The 20,384-nt window shown below is 30.3% G+C and overlaps 1 protein-coding gene across 3 annotated transcripts in view; it reads right to left on the bottom strand.

Moving 5' to 3' along the window:
• bmm (brummer) overlaps positions 1 to 19,060 on the bottom strand; it is a 23,459-nt gene extending 4,399 nt beyond the window's left edge. For all 3 annotated transcript variants that reach the window (XM_018505540.1, XM_018505542.1, XM_018505541.1), the window contains exons 1-6: positions 18,373 to 19,060; positions 1,930 to 2,042; positions 1,212 to 1,331; positions 799 to 987; positions 554 to 637; positions 286 to 462 (exon numbers count right to left, since the gene is read on the bottom strand). In XM_018505540.1, the coding sequence (XP_018361042.1) occupies positions 286 to 462; positions 554 to 637; positions 799 to 987; positions 1,212 to 1,331; positions 1,930 to 2,042; positions 18,373 to 18,532 (843 nt within the window). In that variant the 5' untranslated portion in view covers positions 18,533 to 19,060. The remainder of the gene's footprint in view (positions 1 to 285; positions 463 to 553; positions 638 to 798; positions 988 to 1,211; positions 1,332 to 1,929; positions 2,043 to 18,372) is intronic.
• Between the last annotated feature and the right edge of the window lie 1,324 nt (positions 19,061 to 20,384).

Here is a 20,384-nt window from a genome sequence, read left to right as displayed (position 1 = left end):
AAGAGGTGCACATTTCGAACAAAATCTTCATTAAAAAGTTTGTAAATAAAATAATTAAAATAATAAATTAAATTATATTTTTTTCTTTTTCCGTGATTTCCTGCGAAACAAAGCAAAAACGAGCATATGTCTATAGGACTTTTTTTCTTAGTTTTTAACTCCTCTACACGCTCCCGAAGTTTTGCCATTTAATTTGGAAACACCCTGTATAGTGTATATAACAATATAACTGTGTACTAGCTCTTAGTGGCCTATTTTTTTTGTAGTATTGTGAATCTCTCTCACCTGTCTATGCATTTTACATTCCAAACATTCCGGATCATATTCCATACTATCGTCGATCGTTTCCTGAACTATGTATGTGGACTGTACCGCGAGACATCTCGTGCAGTTTAGTAGATTGTTACGATGTAGAAATTGCAATGCATCGTCGAATCCTTGCTTACACATACTCGAGAGTATCTATAATTTAAAAGTACATAAAATTATGTTTGTTACATTTATAAAGTATTTAAAGCAGTATCAAAAGACATAATTAATATTTTCATTTTACCTCCGTTTTAGGCGGAAAGAGTATTTTCGTGAACCTGTATATATTTTGTCTGGAAAGTTCTATGCTTGTATTGGCGACATTGACCTGCAAGATACAAGGATATGTATAATTAATGATAATTATAAAGTCTAACCAGGATTAACTAGGTGAACGTACGCTCGTTAATTTAATTACATGTATTATCAAAGACATTTTAATTTTTTTAACGAGAAATTAGTTTATTAATACGCGCGATCAATACGTACGTGAAAAAGTTGAGACGAAATGTCCCTCGGACAGATATCGCTCTCTCCACAGAACGGACTAACGGTAATAGTATTTTCATCGAGCGTAGGAAGATTGTCGCTAAAACCACCGTCCATGTATCTAATGCCGTGGAATCGTGGTGGCAGCAAACCAGAAAATAGTGGCACGAACGAAGAGGCTAATAAAGCCTACAGAAAACCAAAAACATAAAAGACCAAATAACTCCTCAAGGAAAAGAAAAATTGTTACAATTAGCATGAAAAAATATACTTTAAAATTTGTGCATACACGAAATTTTTCTGAAGAGATAGAAAATTATTTTTCAAGATATTTCTTGATATCCTGATCCTTCGGTTTACTAAGAATTTATCACGAATAAATGTCTCACAATCTAACTATATATTTTTCTTACCTGCATCAAATCATCCTTTGAGTTGTATTGAGAGACGATCACATTTTTACCGTCATAGACTCTTGTTAGAGAGATATGTAATTTTCCGTTAACACGAATATGTGCGTCATCTGGTAAAAACTGGAATAAGAGTAAGATAGTAAGAGTAAAAATAAAAATAGCTGTAAATGTAACATGCATCTCTATTATAAGCAATCTGAATCAGTAAGAGATTTATATAGGTATAATAGCTCTATTCTCGCGTTGCTTGCACTTTTTGCACTCATTTTCAATATCTTAATTCACTTTCTTTCTTTTCAACGAATATACATTTGTTCAATCAAAATTGCCAGAATGCGTAATTACTATTATTACCAATAATAACCGAATCTAAAGGAATTTAGTTTGTAGAGCTCGACGCTTCGTTTTGCATGCATTGTTGGATAATGCCAAAGACATCATTCGGGTCAGATAAAAAATTTTTCTTACACGAATATATAATACAAATATAAGTATAAAAGTACATAAATATGTATAAACATATTCATATATTATATTAATATATGTGATTTTATATATGTCATGAATATTTATGTATACATGTTTGTATATGTTTATACATATTTATATATATTCATGCATACAAAATTTTTTACCGAGAGGTGAAACCAGAACGGTCAGACTGTCAGATGCAAATTCTAATATGAAATGTCATAATTTTTTACTCCATTCCACTCACCTTCCGCAAGCCGTCCAGCAATATCTCTTGTATATTGAAGGATGGACTGAACGGTCCGAGCGTACGTTGTCGTGCTTCACGTGCCACACGTAATACGTTGCTCGTCATTTCGCCTAAAAACAGAGAAAAAACAATCTAATCTGAGACTGTTATTTGTGAATTTGCTACATCATTGGAATTCGATTGATGATAATAAATCCATCCATACATTTGCGGTACTTAATGGAGAGGCTGCATAAGTTATCGAGTGAGGTAAGTTTCTCACATAAGAATATTCGAAAGTAGGTATAACGGAACAAAATGCAACGAACTCCAGTTAATAATCATGTTATTGCCACAATTTCACGCAACCAATTTCTTTAAGTAAAATTTATTTAATTAATTATTAAAGGTTTCATGGCTGATATTCATAATCAAGTTTTATTTTAAGAGACCGTTTTAACCAAAGAAATACATTCGCTTACAAATGTAAAAAAGATCATTTTGAAATTTATACAAAATTTATGATGTAAAAATATGTTATACATCAAGTAATTTTGAAAAGATCCTCTTAATAATTGTAAATGTACAAGAATAATTTTATAAATAATATTTAAAGATATGCCTTTTAATTTATGACATCTTAAGATGGTTTTAAATATAAAGAATGAAACCCACATAGTAGAATCGACTATGTATCATTCAACACAAAGTCACAGATAATTAATATCATTTTGTAGAGATACAAATCCATGTATAATTTGCAAGTCTGTATATATACAGGGTCATCGAAAAGTATCGGACCCTCGTAATATCTTCAGTTAGAATGCATTTTGGAGAAAATGTCCAATAGCAAAGTTGTATGGTTTCAAGCGAGGAGTAAGATGATGACCTTGACTTTGATCTTGACCATGTCCTTTAAGGTCATTTCAAGGTCAACCTTATTTTTTTAAATAAAACCCCCTACATTTTATTGCAGATTTTTATAGCTTATCTCGAGAGCTTTCTAAAACACGATAATAAAACATTTTTTCATTAAGTATTTTTTGAGTTATAAAGGTTTGAAATTAACAATTTGTTAAGTGGCGTGTGATTCCGGCCAGTTAAGGCAAGAGTGGCGTGTGGGTCCGGCCAGTTTTTGATATATTTTCTTTAAACCAATTAATTGGTCTCATTATTCCGCGCACAAAAGTATTAAGGTTATGATTACTGAAAACTAAATAATATTTTACAAGATATTTTACATTTTGTGTCAAAAAATTGTTAATTTCAAACCTTTATAACTCAAAAAGTACTTAATGAAAAAATGTTTTATTATAGTGTTTTGGAAAGCTCTCGAGATAAGCTATAAAAATATGCAATAAAATGTAAGGGGTTCCATTTAAAAAAATAAGGTTGACCTTGAAATGACCTTAAATATATGCATATTTATGAACACATTATATTTATTTTTATAAAAAAATATTTAATTAAGTACTTAAATGTATAAAATGAAAAATATATCTTAAAAATTATGTATAAAATATATAAAATTGAAATCCATATACATTTACCATAATATCTAATCAAAATAATGTCTCTTGCGGTGAAAAAGGAGATGAATCACGCAGTACGGAATTAACGATAAGATATTTACCACCAAAATATCAATTGACAATTTTCAATAAAATATCGGATAAAAAGGTTTTAAGAGAATCGTATTAAAATTTTAATTAAGAATTGTGTATGTGTAAATTTCAAATGTGTAATTTTATGTGTGTAATTTTAATTAATTTTAATTTAATTGTGCGATATTAATTAAGAATCGTATATGTGTAATTTTATCAAGTCTTATTGTTAGTATCTAGAATTAATCTGACAAATGAGTAATTAATAAAAAGATCGTATCTCTCTTATCTCTTTTATCTTAATTAATTTCATTCTTGTTAGATATTTTATTGAGACTCTTATCTTAATTAACTGCTACGAAAATGCTGTAGTTTATGATTCATACTCAATGATCAACAACGTTCCTATCACTAATGAGATATTCGCTTTCTATTAATTTATTGATCTTCTAAAACAACAAGGATTTTTTATAAAGATATCGTTAAAGAGTGTTTCGAACGTATTCACTATAATCATCAAAAAAATCTTAAGTCTTACAATCAATGTAAAAATACAACACGAGTCGTAGCTTTCTTTGAATATCTACGGCGGAATACGAAAGCGAAGTTTTAAAATGTTAATATCGCAATGTTGATGTTACATATAAAATGAAACGATGTTGAAAAATACTCAAAAATATGCTGTTTTTCAAAATTATCGCAATGTTTATGATAAATCAATAATAAATATAAATACGTGCGTTTATTAAAACTTTACGCACGTCTCCTTTTGTTTCTGTGACATTATTAACTTCAAGTCCAATTTAGGAAATAAATATAAAAATGAAAAAAAAAAGAGCGATAACAGAAGAGAAAAGTGGTCTGTTATTTGTTCCTACACTAGAAGTCTCTTCCTCGCTTTCGACAAATATCAAACGTATATCTATCTCACTTTAAGTTTTAAAAGTGTACACTAGTTCAGCTACAGAAAACAGATCTAGGATATCGTTACACGTGTATTATCTTCCGATCGACCACGCGATATTTCTTGTTGAAATAATATTTCGTGATCTCGGTGATCCTTGAGAAATTATCTATTAAAAATCGCGGAATGACGTATAAAACATTTTGTGCAATGATGCCTACGGGGGGTATCTCGTAATTTATGATTAAGTCAAAAGGTTAAAATCATTTAATAAGATAAGATATTTCAAATCAAAACTCCAAGTGGATTATTTAATACAAATTTAATACAAAAAATTAATATAGAACTGAAAATTAATATAAAACGTACTTGAATAACTCTTCCGTGCAATGAGAGATTTAAATCTACGGAGAAACAACACAAGAAAAACAACACAATAACGATAATCCCAGTTTAAAAAAGGAGCAAATATGGAAGAATAATTTTCTTCGAGTTCAATTCTTAGTTATTTTTCTAAATGTTCGCGCGTGACAAAGATATATATCACTAATTTGCTACATAACTTTAAAATTGTAATTCTTAAGTTATTTACAAAAAAAAAAGAATTTTGACAAGATTTAATATCTTGAGTGAAAAATTGAAATTCCTCTACAATTTTTTTCTTTTATTCTTCTACAATTAGTAGACCAAATAGTTACATCAAAATTACATTAAAAAGAGATACTACAAAATTTTAGTGATTTTAAATGATTCAAAACATTCAAACTGAAAATTCTTTTTTATAATTTTTATACCGTTATTGTAACAAACGATTGTTTTAAACATCTCCGGCTTGCATTTGGATAATCTATGAATGACTTGTGAATTTTCAAATTTCGCTGCCAATGCGATGGCCGTTGCACACGCTGCAAATACTCGCCGAGATAAGCACGTGCATTTATGTTAAGGTTCGCGTAATGTTTACGTTCGGCCGCGCGCGCTTGATCTTGGAGCCGGAAAAGAAAAGAAGTCATTCTCTGATATAGCGATTATTTCAGATTTCTCAATTCCTATGCAACGTCATATGGGCCGATGAGACAACCGCTGAAAGACGAGGAAGAAACAAGTAGAGAGACGGAGAGAAATAAAATAACCGCGTAAGGGTTATCAGATGATGTGCGCAAATGTTGGGGAATCAGCCGGGAGTCAGCGCGAGCCGATGTAAACGTCAGCGTATCCGATACGCAGCTTAACCGATAGATGGGAAACAGCATAGCTTTGTTCGCAGTATCGCTCGTGCCCGGCCGTAGAGATACGGACGAGAGCTGACATCACGTGTCGGAATCGTTCGCGGTTCTACGCCGCGCGATCGTTATGTGTCCGTAGCGCAGAAAGATCAAGGAGAAACGATGACACCATCAGGCTTCAGCCAGTATCCAGATAGATGAAACTTCTTTCTTAAGGATCGAGACAAAAGCCGAAATGTTATATTAAATGACAAAGCTGCTCGTTTTTAGAAAAATATAGGCTGGTATTCACAGTTCATTCTTATTTCAAAATCGTCTTAAGTTAATGTTTTATGATGCAGCTCTGTGGTTGGTATTCATAGATCGGTATATTAATAATCAGTTCTTACTTTAAGACTGTCTCGAAGACTGTCATGTCCTAAGATAATGTACGCTGTCAGATGTCAAACGAGCAATAGTAAAGTCCTAAATACACAATACGAGGCAACAGCGATAGCGATAGAAACAGAAACAGAGGAATCCAACATTCGAGAATGCAAAGAAAAACTTCGTTTTACATTAAGTATAGATATAAAATTGTAATACCTATACTTAATGTATAAAACAAAGTTTTTCTTTTTTATTTCTTGTAATCGTTCCTTTCTATAATTTGACTTGCTACGTTTGGAATAAATGATTATGATCTATGGAGTCAGAGGTTAATCACTTGACTAAACAACGATAGTTTTATCACGATAGTGATAAATTTCGACAACTTCTAACCAGACAATAGAGATATGCTCATCTTCAGACTCACATAGAATTTAATTTCAACATTGTCGCAATAATACTTTGTCAAGACATTTACGAAAATTATCTACGAATTTGCTGAAGATGGTTTGAAGAAAACCGAAACGTCCAAATTAGGTTGTACCGACAACCTTTATATTATGTAAATATTTTTTGATAATTATATTTTATTGCGCACCAATTTCCGCGCTGTGCTTATTGCCCAATATACTCCATATATAATAAAGTCATTTTAAGGAAAAAACATAATAACTTACTTGGTACAAATTAGTACAAATTCAGTTGCGTTAATTTTTGCCCTTGTGTTGTTTTTTTATGGACTGCCAGCTTAAATATTAAATTAGCAGCGCCACTGTTTTCTTGAAAATGATACATAATATAGAATTGTTTTTGGTAGTGCAAAATAGTACAAATTCAATCCTATTGATTTTTTTTATTATTTTAATTTTTTTCTTTTATTTTGAATTGGTTCTGCCACGATTTTTTTCGAAATGGCACATGATACAAAATTATCATTAATGGTACAATTTAGTACAAAGTGAGTACTAAAAATAAATAGGTCCGATTTGATTCTGCTGATTTGGTCCTGCTAGCTTTATAGAGTTGTGTCCATCTCCTTATAACCTACCAATCAGCGTTCAGAGTTTATGTTTATATATGCTATAATTTGAAAGGAGATGGAAGGGTATACTATAATACAATCTGTACGCAGATTGATTGGCCTTTTTATTTCTTTCGCGGCATTGTGCAACGGGAAGCAACAATTATATGTATATGTACACTGAGAAAAAAGATATAGTAATGGTAACAAAAAAAGAGAATTATTGACCGATTATCATTGGATTATTTTGTTAAAATAACAAAATACAATATTTTTTTGTTAGATGAACAAAATTTTTTTATTTAACAATACAAATTTATTTGGTTACTTACGTTTTGTAAATAACAATGTGAAATTTGATTGCTATTACAAAATAAGTATTCTTTTAGTAATTTCAACAAAATAATCCACTGTGATAGAGCAAGGAGTGTTTCGCGGAGCTATCAGAGATAGCGTGTCTTCTCATAAGAGAAATTCAACGTCTACCTCTATAAAGCCGAGACGATTAGAGACTAATCTCGTATTCGGTTCTCGCCACACCATAATCAATCATGATAACTATTTTTTCAGAGCGATTAGTAATCTCAATTGCTTTAAATCTATATATATTTTTCCTAAGCTAAAGAAATTTAAAAACATAATCACTCTGTAGAAAGTAAGAGATACTTATATATTATTCATTTTGTTCCGGTAACAAAATGTTCTATTTCTAATTACAAAAGATCAATAAACATCATACAAAACAGTTTGTGTCATCCTTGTTTCACGTTTAATGGACGATGAAGATAGAATGACACAAATAGTACTAATAGCGTTTCCCCGAACCCAGCCAACGACAGATGATAAATCCGAGGCATCGGAAGCAACCGAGCAACATTTCCGAACGCAACTATAAGTTATCAGAAAATAAAAAACCGGGCCTTAATTTATATTTTCCGAGACGATCTCAATGTTGGAAATGTCAGACCTACATATCAATTCTCAATTATTCATGACGCTCTTTAAAAAAATGTATCAATATCGAATTATGCAAATGAGAAAATCTCAGGATACATTTTACAATTCATTATGTATAAGCACCGTTAATGATAGCAATAAACTTTAATTATTGCGTTGAATATTAAATTAAGCAGTTATGAATGTAATACAATCATAAATATATAATGCGAATATAACAAAAAATGACAATTTATGCGTTACATCAATGCACATAATGAAATGTAACAAGGAATATTAGAAATGATCTTTGAGATCTTGGAGAGAATATGCTAGTACTTGTAAATTCATTCCCGTCAACAAGAATTAATATATGATAGATGCATCTTTCATTGGATGCGAATAAAAATGCAGGGGATTGAATCATTCATCAAATACAATGTATTCGACCTATGAACGCATTCACTATTAACTAGCCGGAACCGTTATTTATATTAGCAAATTGTATCGTACTGATCTTTATAAACTTGCTATAGCCCGAACTAATTGAACCATCTGAGACCTATTCGGGATCTTATACGAGTATAATCTTCGTCACGTTTATTTTTTGCGATCTTATTTAAAAAATCTTTTCACTGAGATAAAACATCGATAAAATAAAAAAGAGACTGATCTTTTTTTCTCTCGTCAGAAGAATGCGATGATCTATAAGGACCAATTCCACTAATGAGATTAATGTTAATCAATTTATTGCTCTTTCTTTACTTTTTTTTAAATTCTAGGAATCAGAAAATGATAAATGATAAATTAACTAAAATTGAAATGAATCTTACATTGATGGAACCGAACACTAATGAACTAAATTTAACTATCAAGCATTAGAAGAAATTAATGACATAATCTTAGATATAAACGTACATATAATATAATAATAGTTAGGTCCTAAAATTCTAGCGATCTAAAATGGACGTTAGTTATATTCGTCAACTCGATTTTTTAAAAGAAAAAAAATTTATTATTATTTTAAATAAAACATAATTATATTTAAATAACATATTAAAATAATTGATATAAAAATCGCGTTAAAGATCCTAAAATGTTAACAATCTAAAAATAAACGTTAGTTATTTACCGATTTGACTTTTGGGGAGGGAAAAATTTTATTGTTTCAGGTAAAAAATAAATGTAATTAAGGACCGTATTTTTTGAAAATATTAAAAATTAGTGCTAAATTTTAAGTGGCCCGTTTTTTTTGCGTATGAGTGTATGACATTAAAGTAATGGATACAAAAATAAAGACAAAGATATTTGATACGATTACTATAATGTATAAAATATGACCTGTAAAATTCGCGAAGAAGTTTTTCAAGATGGCATGTTGCGTTCCTATTTCCGCAAAATAATTTATTTATTATCTTTTATTAAACGATCGAGATGTATGCTCAAATGTATACGATCAAAGGGTACAGATAAATATCTGTCTAATCCTAAGAGTAGAAAAAAATGTTAGGTGCATCTACGCAACTGATCGATCACCGGCGCAGATTATTGGCAACAAAACACGCCAAGATGCAAAAAATATGAATGCATGCGCGACCTTTGTCATTGCGCGTGAACAATTGCACGTCTGATCATCGTTTCATAATTAGCAAAGTAAAAACAGATATACCTGCATGTAGAAATATTCCTTGGACTTTAAACTTTATTGTTAATCCTTCAATAAGCATCGCAAACAGATAATATGTGCAGTCCGCGATTTGCGATCGATTATATGCGTGCAGTGCATTATCGATACTGTCTAGAAAAAATGAAGATAAACGAGTCATTGTGAAGGTATTGTTCCGTTATCGCGACATTGTATTGTTCGATTGACTTATTTTTAGGAAATTACAATCGATGATGCAAGTATAATTAACTTCGCTCACCATGCAGGATAACTGATGATAAGAAAGCTTTACGACTGACACATTAATTGTCGAATATGAGTCAATTCATAGGCCGGTATAAGGTCAATTCTTAGGTCGGGAATAAAATTATTTAATTGTTAATATACTGACTACCAACACAAACACAAACTAATTTAAATCTGGTTGATGATCTATAAATAGAATTTTATAGTTATTCGTCAATTCTATTTTTTGGTGAAAAATATAAATTTTATTGCAAATTTTAAATAAAAAATAAATATTGTTATAAGTATAATTAAGCATCATATTAAAATAACTGATATAAAAATAACATTGGAAATAAAATTATTTAATTATACAGTGGCAGTCAGCATATTAAATTAAAGAATTACTTTTATTCGCTTTATTGTGAATTGAGAGATATATTATAATAAATTATCAATTAACGCACATTTGTCATCAAATCGGTTTCTTTACTGACGATAAAATAATAAAGAAATATACTGTGATTAAACGATTCGTCGTCTCACTCTTTTCATTTCTTTATTACTGCATATCGCATACGTTAAATGAAAAATGCATTAATATTAATTAATGTATTTTAATTATTTCCTTTCTTATTAGCATTGACCGACTAAGATTTCTCTTTACGGGACGGTGGAAAAAAATATGTGAAACATCTCGTATTTTCTTTCATTGCGTTTTATCGCAGTATGAAATGCTACAGCTGATATAATTCCGCACTTCCTGCACGTGTTCTCCTCCGACTTAATTGAATCAATTTCAAGCAAAGTCTTTATTTTCCACTACGTAATCGACAAACATCGCACGTGACGAATTTTGACTACTTTTATCAGATAACAAATTGTAGGGCGTAATCGACTTGTCTGATCAAAACAGCGGCCAAATCGTCGGCGAATCATCGATATTTACGCCCTTATCATGGCACACAGATAAACTCCGAGTACAAATAAATGTAAATCATCGATACTTATCGCCGAAGTAATCCATCAATTCTAGTAAATATTTGATTGTGTACTTAAGATTTCCATGAGTATCACATATCTCAAAACGTTAAAGTCATAATCAGGGTTGTTATGTTTAAAACATTTGTATTTAAAACAAATGTTTAAAACATGTTTTAAACACTGTACTGTTTTAAGCAAGCATATGTTTTAAACAGATTTTAAACATGTTTAAAACAAGTGTTTAAATCATGTTTTTTAAAAGGAAAATAAGGAAATACGGATTTTAGGCTAATAATATCTTTATACATTTATATATAATAATATACTTTTTTTGTATATAATGTAAACATAAACATATTTATATATATTAAATAACATTGGATATTTATATATATTAAATAACCATGAGAATTAAAATCAATAAAAACAAAAATTGAATAAAATTAAATACCCAAAATCTTGATTTAAAAACTAATTTGGCAATAGTTTATATTTATTTTTGACTTATTCTGAATTTTTAGAATTTAAACTTTTCATAATAGATACCAATTTTGATGCTTTTTCTATTCCTAGTCTATTGCGTACTTTACTGTGTATAAAGCCAAAAGTGGAAAATAATCTTTCAATGCCTGCAGAAGATGCGACAACTGTATGAACTTGCATTGATAAATCAAACATAACATTATTCATGCTGTTTTGGAGAGAACGCCACCATGATATTGGACTGACATTTTCTATATTTTCAGTTGAAAATAAATATTCTCTAAATGGTGAACTTTTTGCTTGGTACTGTATTATAAATGGCATTGCTTCAGGATAACGTGAAGATGCATATTCCAATGCCTCTTCTACTTGATCTTGATTTAATGAAAATGAGTATTTCGGAAATATTTTATTATTTTCTTTATCTCCTCTTTCAAATGTGGCATATCTATATCTTTGGCCAATAAATTCAAAATATGCGCCGAACAACCATATGTTATTATATCTGATAAATTTAACTCTTCGCATTCTAAGAGCTGATTTCTCATTTTAGTCATATTACTTGCATTGTCAGTAACGAAACTTCTAACAGAGCAATCAAACTTTTGACAGGTTTTTATTGCTGTTATAGCTAAATTTAATAAATAATTTGCTGTATGTCTATGTTCTGTCGTATCGATTGTATCAATTAAATAAACATTTCCTTCTGCTATGTCAACTACTGAGATACAAATGATTGGTTCGGCATGAAGATTACTCCAGCCATCCATCATCATGGTAACTATTTTGCCTTTTAGATTTTGTTCAATGTTATATAGTTGAAATAAGAATAACCTATACATATCAGATGTTTTAATAATGTAAATAATTAAATAAATGTAAATAAAATGTAAATAAAATTGAATAAGTAGTTCAACTAAAATTAAATATATTTTAAACAATATTTTAAAAAACATGTTTTAAACTGTTTTAAACATGTTTTAAACATGTTTTTTTTAAATATTGTTTAAAACATATTTAAAACATTAAAAACATATTTTGAACAAAAAAACACAGTGTTTTGTTCTTTTCAAAAAAAACATGATTTTTATCAACCCTGGTCATAATTAATATTCAAATCGGCCGATTTATTAATACATATAATAATCTCTGATAAAATGCCGGAGCATTTTTGTCAGATCTTCTTCAACGAGGAAAATATGTTTTCCACTTCAGATCTCCACTTCTCATTTCCTTAGCTAGAATTAGTGCAGTGAAAAGTGTTGTAAAACCACTATCGTACAATAATTTCCCTGTAATAAACGTATATACAGTCGTAACCCAGTTCCACTGACACCGAAGTAATTAGGCGAGAGGACCAACCAGAGATAACATCTAATCTTTTCTATTTGCCGATTTGCGTTGCATGACCATGATTTTGATCGTCACTTATAAAGGCACGAAAACATATTTATCTCAGCCGATCAACTTGTTGTACGACGCACGTCATGTTATGGACATGCCTGTCTATAATGACCTTGTTTGCGCGGAAATGCGTGACTGAATTCTATGAAAGTAATACGCTTGAAAGCGATAATAAACAAAGAGCACGTAGAATTACTTTAAATGTTTAATCGTCGATTTACGAAGATTTCGAATCTGGAAATTAATTCGTTAATTGGTCCAACAAATTCGATAATTAATTAAAGAATTTAATTAATATAGAAAAAACTCAATAGATTAAAAAAATTCAAATAATAGAAGAGTAAAGATACCAGAAAAGAGTTATGAGACAAATTATGTTTCAACGCTTACAGTTAAGTATGTAATAAACACTAATAACACAACAAAAATCATACTAAATGGTAAAAAATAATTTATAATGTCGCATATACTAAAAAATGATGTCAACATTTTTTTTTTCAATGTTAATTAAATAAGAAGAATGATATAACATATGATAAATGTTTCGTATAATTCAAGAATTCATTACTTAAAATTTCTAATTAATTAAAATTCTAAAATATTTAAAATGCTGGTTGCTTTATATTTTATTCATTAACTTTATTCGCTGATTAATCGAAGCAATCTCTCGAAATTATATGTCAGTCTATAAATTTGTTTTATACGAATCGCTAAAGGTCCGCATAAAAATCGTCGTTTTAAGAAATAGACGAGTAGAGTTTTTACAGAATATTAATGTAAATTCGTAATATTATTTGCGAATCGATCCTCAGATAAACACAGTTGTTCAGTGAAAGACAAAGAAAGGCTATGTTTTTTCAAGTATATGCCAAAGTCTGCCAAGTTAAATCTTATTAATGAATCATACGTCATCCCGTTAAACAGCGTCTTTAATTGAGCTCAGATTACGTTTGGCGTATGCGTAATTCGTTTTTGTAATTAGGACTTACGTAAGACGCTGAGTGCAGCGACGTTTGACCTCGCCGTCACACTCGCATCCGCGTCAAGAAAATAATTTATAATAAGCTCGTTGCGTTATATATGCATATATGTATAACGTTATGCATAGAAGTAACACTTTGTGCGACTTAAATGAAATATTCAACACCTCGACTCTTGCGTATGCTTCGATTTTTAAATGCAGAATTTTTATTAACAAAGAAGGACGTCAGGTTTGGGCCTTTTCTTCCTATGTTTCCGATGTTTTCCCAAGATAAGCGATACATCACTCGACTCCACTTGAGTAGCCGTTTAATATGATAATATCATATAATTTGTACATCTCGGAACTTTTTTATTTTAGCTGAAAAAGGGCCCAAACTTAATATCTTCCTTTGTATTATCCGTGCAAATAAAGAAACGATTGAAAAATAGATGAAAAATAAACGATAAGTAAGAATATGAAATAAAGTTATATGAGACAGATTTATTTATTTTTTATCTTACATGTATCTGTGTATCGTAGATAAAATAATAAAAAGTTTAATCCTATTCCTTTCAGATTTTAATTTACGCTAAACAAAATGTTTGGTTGAAAATAAATAAACTAGAAGATTAAATCAATCATAGAATTTTAGTAGATTTAAGCAGAACATTTTTTTTGTAACTCTACTAAAATTCTGGTTGAGATAACCGGAATCCGATTAATATAGTCAGAATTTTCTGATTTGTCTATTTTCAACCAAATATTTTTTCAGTGTATAATTCACAACAAAATTGGAGTTGAACAGGCTCGCTTGTGCGCCGCACAATTTCAGCGTAATGTGTCATTGCGAATGCATAATAATGCGAAATAGTGTGTAATAGATATGAGAGCACACAGGCGTGCTGTTTGTGTTTATTCCGCTTCTCGTTGATAATGAAAGATGACACGTTTAGCTTTGCGGGGAAACAAAACACTCGTTCGATAAACTACGCATTACCAGCACCCCGCACGCTTCAATGTGACTGCTAGACATGCGACCTATTTACACGAAACCAATGGTTATTAAGGGTGATGACCTTTACGCAATATTTTGCAAACTATTTCAGGATTTGTGAAAGTGTGTCAGAGATAACGCACTGATCGGAGTTTTTAAAGGTACTTCACGAAGATTACTGCAGTATAATTGCCACTTTATTATCGTATTCACACTGCGCACGTTTATCGATAATAAATAACACGTATCATGTAACATAATATTATTGTAACGAAATGAAATATAGGAGTGAATTTGTTATTCAGATCTATGACACAGAAATTCTTAGGAGATCAGCTGTCGTACCTTTTTTTTCATATTTTATCTTATTATATTTATTTTACAATAATCTATCTCATTTTCTTTTTAATTTTTATCATAAGCTGTTAAAAATTTAAAAACATTCATTAAAATAGCTATTTTTAAATAACAATCTACTACAATTAAATTTAAAAGGCTATTTAAAATATTTAAACAATTATTTAAATAACCTTTAAAACATTATTTCAATAGCCCATTAAAAATAGCCTTTAAAAAAATTATTTAAATATTTCTTCTTATTTACACGCATAAGTTAAATATACGGAAAAAAATGATTTTGCTGAAGTGTCTAAATAAGGTAAATATAGATTTGAAAATAATTTTGTTGGATCAAAATAATTATGTATATAAGAAACTCAAGTACGATGAGCAATGTTGCAATTGGCATTTTAACAACCAGCTTGAGTAACCCATATAGTTATTTTAATGGTCCAACAAAATTATTTTCAAATCTATATTCAGCTAAATTTTTAGATATTTCAGCAAAATAGTTTTTTGCATGTTAAACAAGTATTTTTTTCATAAATAAAGACTTGCGATGTAAATGATAAAACTTCATTCCCCGAAATGTAATTGCAATGTATTGTTTATTTTCCAGAGAAATATAATATTGAGAGAAATATTTTCTATGAATATTCATTATTTTGTGTTGATATGTGAATATACAGTGGCGATTTTTGAAAATTTAATTCTTTCAAAAGTTATTAGACCGTCCCGGTACTTTTGGCGGACCCTGTATATATATGTATATATATATTACAAAAATTTTCTTAATATAATTAATATAAGTCAAAGTTTTTTTAAACGAGCAATTATAGTTCATAAAATAAAAATAATTTTTTAATTAAATAAGTACAATGTTATAAAGTTTTTCAAACGTTTCGACTTACAAAGTCTTTCTCAGCGAAATACATAACAACATTTTTAAATAACCCCTTACAAAGTTAACAAACTTACAATAATACAATAATAAAAATTATCATCCTAGACTAATTTCTTCATTTAGATGTTACAGATCGAAGTAGGTATCTAATCAGAAGGTTGAAGTCCGAATTATAAAAGTGTGTTTTACTAATCCTCGGTTATCGAGAATCCAGCTCAGTCAACGATTTTATAAAAAATATACGACAGTCCGATCGAGATTTCCTTCAACGACTATACTAATACATTGTTAATTTATATAGAATAGTCTATTGAATTAAAATCAAAGTCAATAATTGTGTCATCGTGTATAATAAAACAGCTCTTGCTTGTCAGACATTTTTAAATGGACTGGACTAAAATTTTCTTATTTTTTTCAATAAAAAAATTTTGTCGTTACAATCAAAATTTGGTTAGAATAATCAAAATTGAAAATTGATTAGAATAACTAAATTTTTATTAGAACGCAATTTTTTAATTAAAAAATAAGAAAGTTTTTGTAATTTACATATCAATATAAAATTATAATTATTTGTACAAACATTTCAGTGTAATTTTTTTATCTTCTTTTTATACAGTTGATTTTCTTCAATTACATATTTTATGCATCTTTTTCTTACATTATTGATTGCTCTGCAAATTTATGATCACGTTTAGCGATCACGCAGCATCTGATAAACACGTGTGCAATCAATTACATTCTACGATAATCGCCCGCGCATATTTAACATTAACATGTAACGCGTGCGAACAATCTCAACAAGCGTGACAAATATAAGAAAGGGCAGCGATTACAAATTTACCGCGTCGCGTGCTAATTAGCTGCTCTCGTTATCGCGGTAACACATGAATTATAGGCGGAATAATAATAAATCCATCCATCGCGATTTCGCCGAACCCCTCTCTTGTGCAACAATGAGTAAGTTTCATTTAACTACGGCGAGTTCGCGAGCGCTGTATTATTCAGATAATTACGAAACTTTTTAGTAATCAATTTTCAGATACGCGGAAAAAAGTGTCTGGTTGGATTAATTAGAATTCTGATTGAAAATAGACGAATTAGAATTTTCTAGTTAAATCTACTAGAATTCTAGTAACCGAAATTCTGATTGATGTAATCAGATTTTTCTGATTTTTTTTTATTCGTCCATTTTCAACCAGACATTTTTCTCTGTGTACGATAATAATTTTGTCAAATGAGTTAATTTACGAAATTTTACGAAGTTACTTTCGAAAACTCAAATCCTTTCAAAGCTTAATGAATCTTCGAAGCTCAAAACTACCCAAGTAACACAACTAAATCACGATAACGTCAAAATGACGTCAAAATGATTCATTTTGAATTAGGACCATTACCCAAGTAACACAACAAGTCACGATAACATTCATTTTGACGTCATTTTGATGTTATCGTGACTTGTTGTGTTACTTGGGTAATGGTCCTAATTCAAAATAGTGGAGCATTAACAAAAGAATAAAAGAAAATTAAAAGAGGTAAAAAAAAAGAAAAAATATTAAATAATATTAAAATAAATAAAATTAATAAAATTAAAACAATATTAAAACTATAATATTAATATTGTTTAATATTTAAAAACATTAACATCTTTTAACATTTAATATTTTTTATTGCAGAGAAAACAGCTTCTAGATTTTCTTTAATACTCCTGTTAACAGGAATCAGCAAGAAGATTTCACGAAGAAAAATATCATGATAGACTAATTGTAAGAGTAATAATGGATGTGGAACACGTGGGATCAATCCAATTAACTTTGTACGCGCTCTTCACAAAGACTCCTTCGAAACCGTCGCGCGTCGGATGGAAATGATTTCATACACAGATAGTTATCAAAGGAGCAATGAGAAGTAACCCAATCCCTTGAACTAAATAACACTTTGTTATTTAACTTGCACGTGCGTCAAAAAGTAAATCAATCTTTTCTTTTGTTGTTAATTTCAAGGTAAACAATGTCTATATTAACGTATATGCACTTAGTAGACACAATAAACTAAATTTTAATCAAATCTAATACATTTCTTGAATTAAATAAATTTTACTCTATTTTCTTGAGTTAAATTACTTAATACCATTGTTTTAATTAAATTAACGTCATATTGAGCGGAGCAGTGGCGACCTATAGAAATGATTAAAAATAACTCAAGCTGGGTAAAATTCATTATCTATGAATTTAATAATAACGCAAACTATAGAAATCAAAGCCTTAAACGGTCTAGCTGGATCTTAATGCTTGTATGATTCTTATGTTGAATTTACATACTACGTATGTAGTCCCCAGAAACGCACTGAAAAATACATTATATCCGTCCTATAATATATTATATTGTTAATAATAATGCATAATTAAGCAAAAAGGAGAAGGAGATGAGAGTTCACTCACCCAGGGGTAGATCGCAGAGCAAGCAACACGCGGCGATAGCGCCCGCGGACGCGCCGCTTATCTTGTCCAACAGTAAGTGTGGCGCGTATTTTTTGAAACAGACTGCCACGCCGACATGGTAGATACCGAGAAAACCGCAGCCAGCAAACGACAGATTCATGTTGTCCTATCGTTCTGACCTATTAACGCGACGGTGACACCTTCCGGATTATTTTCCAAGTCGTTCCTTTCCGGTTCGCTCGCTCCAGGAGTGTTTCGAGTGTTCTTTCACGGTGAACAACTACGTAGTTTACGTTTTGCCTTAACCGCGAAAAAAAAAATCGCGGCTGATCACGGGATCCCGTCACTCCCGTGTGCAGGCTGTATGCGTGTGTATGTGTGTTTGACGTGTACAGAGGAGAAAAGCGCAGAATATATACGTTTCCTTTCTCCAGAAGCTCTTGATCTCGTACTCGTATAATGTATATCGACGTTCAAGTGCGCGAAACGATACACGTGCTACGACGGTCGATCGTATACTGTCATCGTGATCGTGTGAGCAACAGCTGTTCGTTCCGGATTAAGTATACCAAGCGCGCTGACGAGGAACAGAGAGAATGGGGATAAGGAGAGAAGGAAAGACGTGTACATACATCATAACTATTACAAGATACCGGCTGCACAGCGATAATACCCACGCAGTAACGTGAGAGGCCACACGTGACGTAACGTCATACGATTGGCCTATTCCGAGTGGTGTGGTTCATTGATCACGCCTACCATACGCTCGTCGGTGTTCGCAAAGGCATTATGAATTCGCGCTTTGTTTATCGAGCACTAAGCAGCTTCCGCAATCAATCCAAAACAATTGGTACCGTCGAGCCATCGAAAAGTACTGTTAAAGACTGACAATTCTATGGAAATTCGCGTGACTTAAAATTTAGACTTAAAATTTAGGAAATATTATTTTAGCTTGCAATATTCTCCATACTGTACACAAAAGGTTTGTTCGCGTCGCATGCTCCAACATGTTTCTACTTCCTTAAACGCGCTCGTTAGAGTGAGTAAGAACATGTTGAAACATGCTGAAGTATGCGACGTGAACAAACTTAATAGTTTGCATCAACATTGCTTACAACGGCTGCATTGCGTTTCATTTATCCTTGTTGTTCATCGAAAAGATACATCATGCGCATCATGCATGAAACGGAACGCACCTAACGTTTGCAACGTTACTACAACATTACTGGAACGTTGCAATATTGCTGGAATGATTTATGCTGTATGTATAAAATATATTTACTATAAAATAATAGATTGACAAACCGATAATAATCGACATTTTTAAAAACAATAAATATAATAAAGGGCACGTAAGAGTCTAAATTACAAATTAAATTAATTTATTTAGACTCTTACGTGCCTTTTATTATTATTTATTGTTTATTGAAATTCCTTGTTATTATCAATTTCGATTTTTTAAATTTAAAACTGCAATTTTATATTATTCTTTCTAATTAATGTATTGTTACTGAATTTGATTGCAAATAACTGAAGATAAAGAATATATCAATTCATATTTATTCATATTTATTCAGTGCCGTTCTGTACATTAAAATTCAGCTAATCATTCGTATTTACTCTTATACTAGAAAAATATTATGGTAATTAATCATTATATTAATTGGGTAAATAATTTCCCAATAGCACGTATTAAAAATTGCAACCCTTATAGAAATTTAATAGAAAGTAATAATAATTTAATAGTAAAAAGTAATAATTAATTACTTATTTTGAATAAAAGCACTTGTTTTTTTAGTACTTTTAATATTTAAAATAAGTAATTAGCCATTATTAAATTGAATTTCTATAGGAAAACGTCTTATATGTTCCGATTTTGGATGTAGAGCTAATTTTAAAATAGAATTTCAATTAACAAAACTTGCACTCTTTTCCTTTTATAGAAATAAAAAAGTAGTCATATCGTCGTTGTATGTATTATAAATTATTCAATTCCAAAAACAATTAAAGGG

Source organism: Trachymyrmex cornetzi, unplaced genomic scaffold (genome assembly GCF_001594075.2).
Source record: "Trachymyrmex cornetzi isolate Tcor2-1 unplaced genomic scaffold, Tcor1.1 scaffold21, whole genome shotgun sequence".
In the NCBI taxonomy this organism is placed as follows: domain Eukaryota; kingdom Metazoa; phylum Arthropoda; class Insecta; order Hymenoptera; family Formicidae; genus Trachymyrmex; species Trachymyrmex cornetzi.
This window is presented reverse-complemented; position numbering and strand designations above follow the sequence as displayed.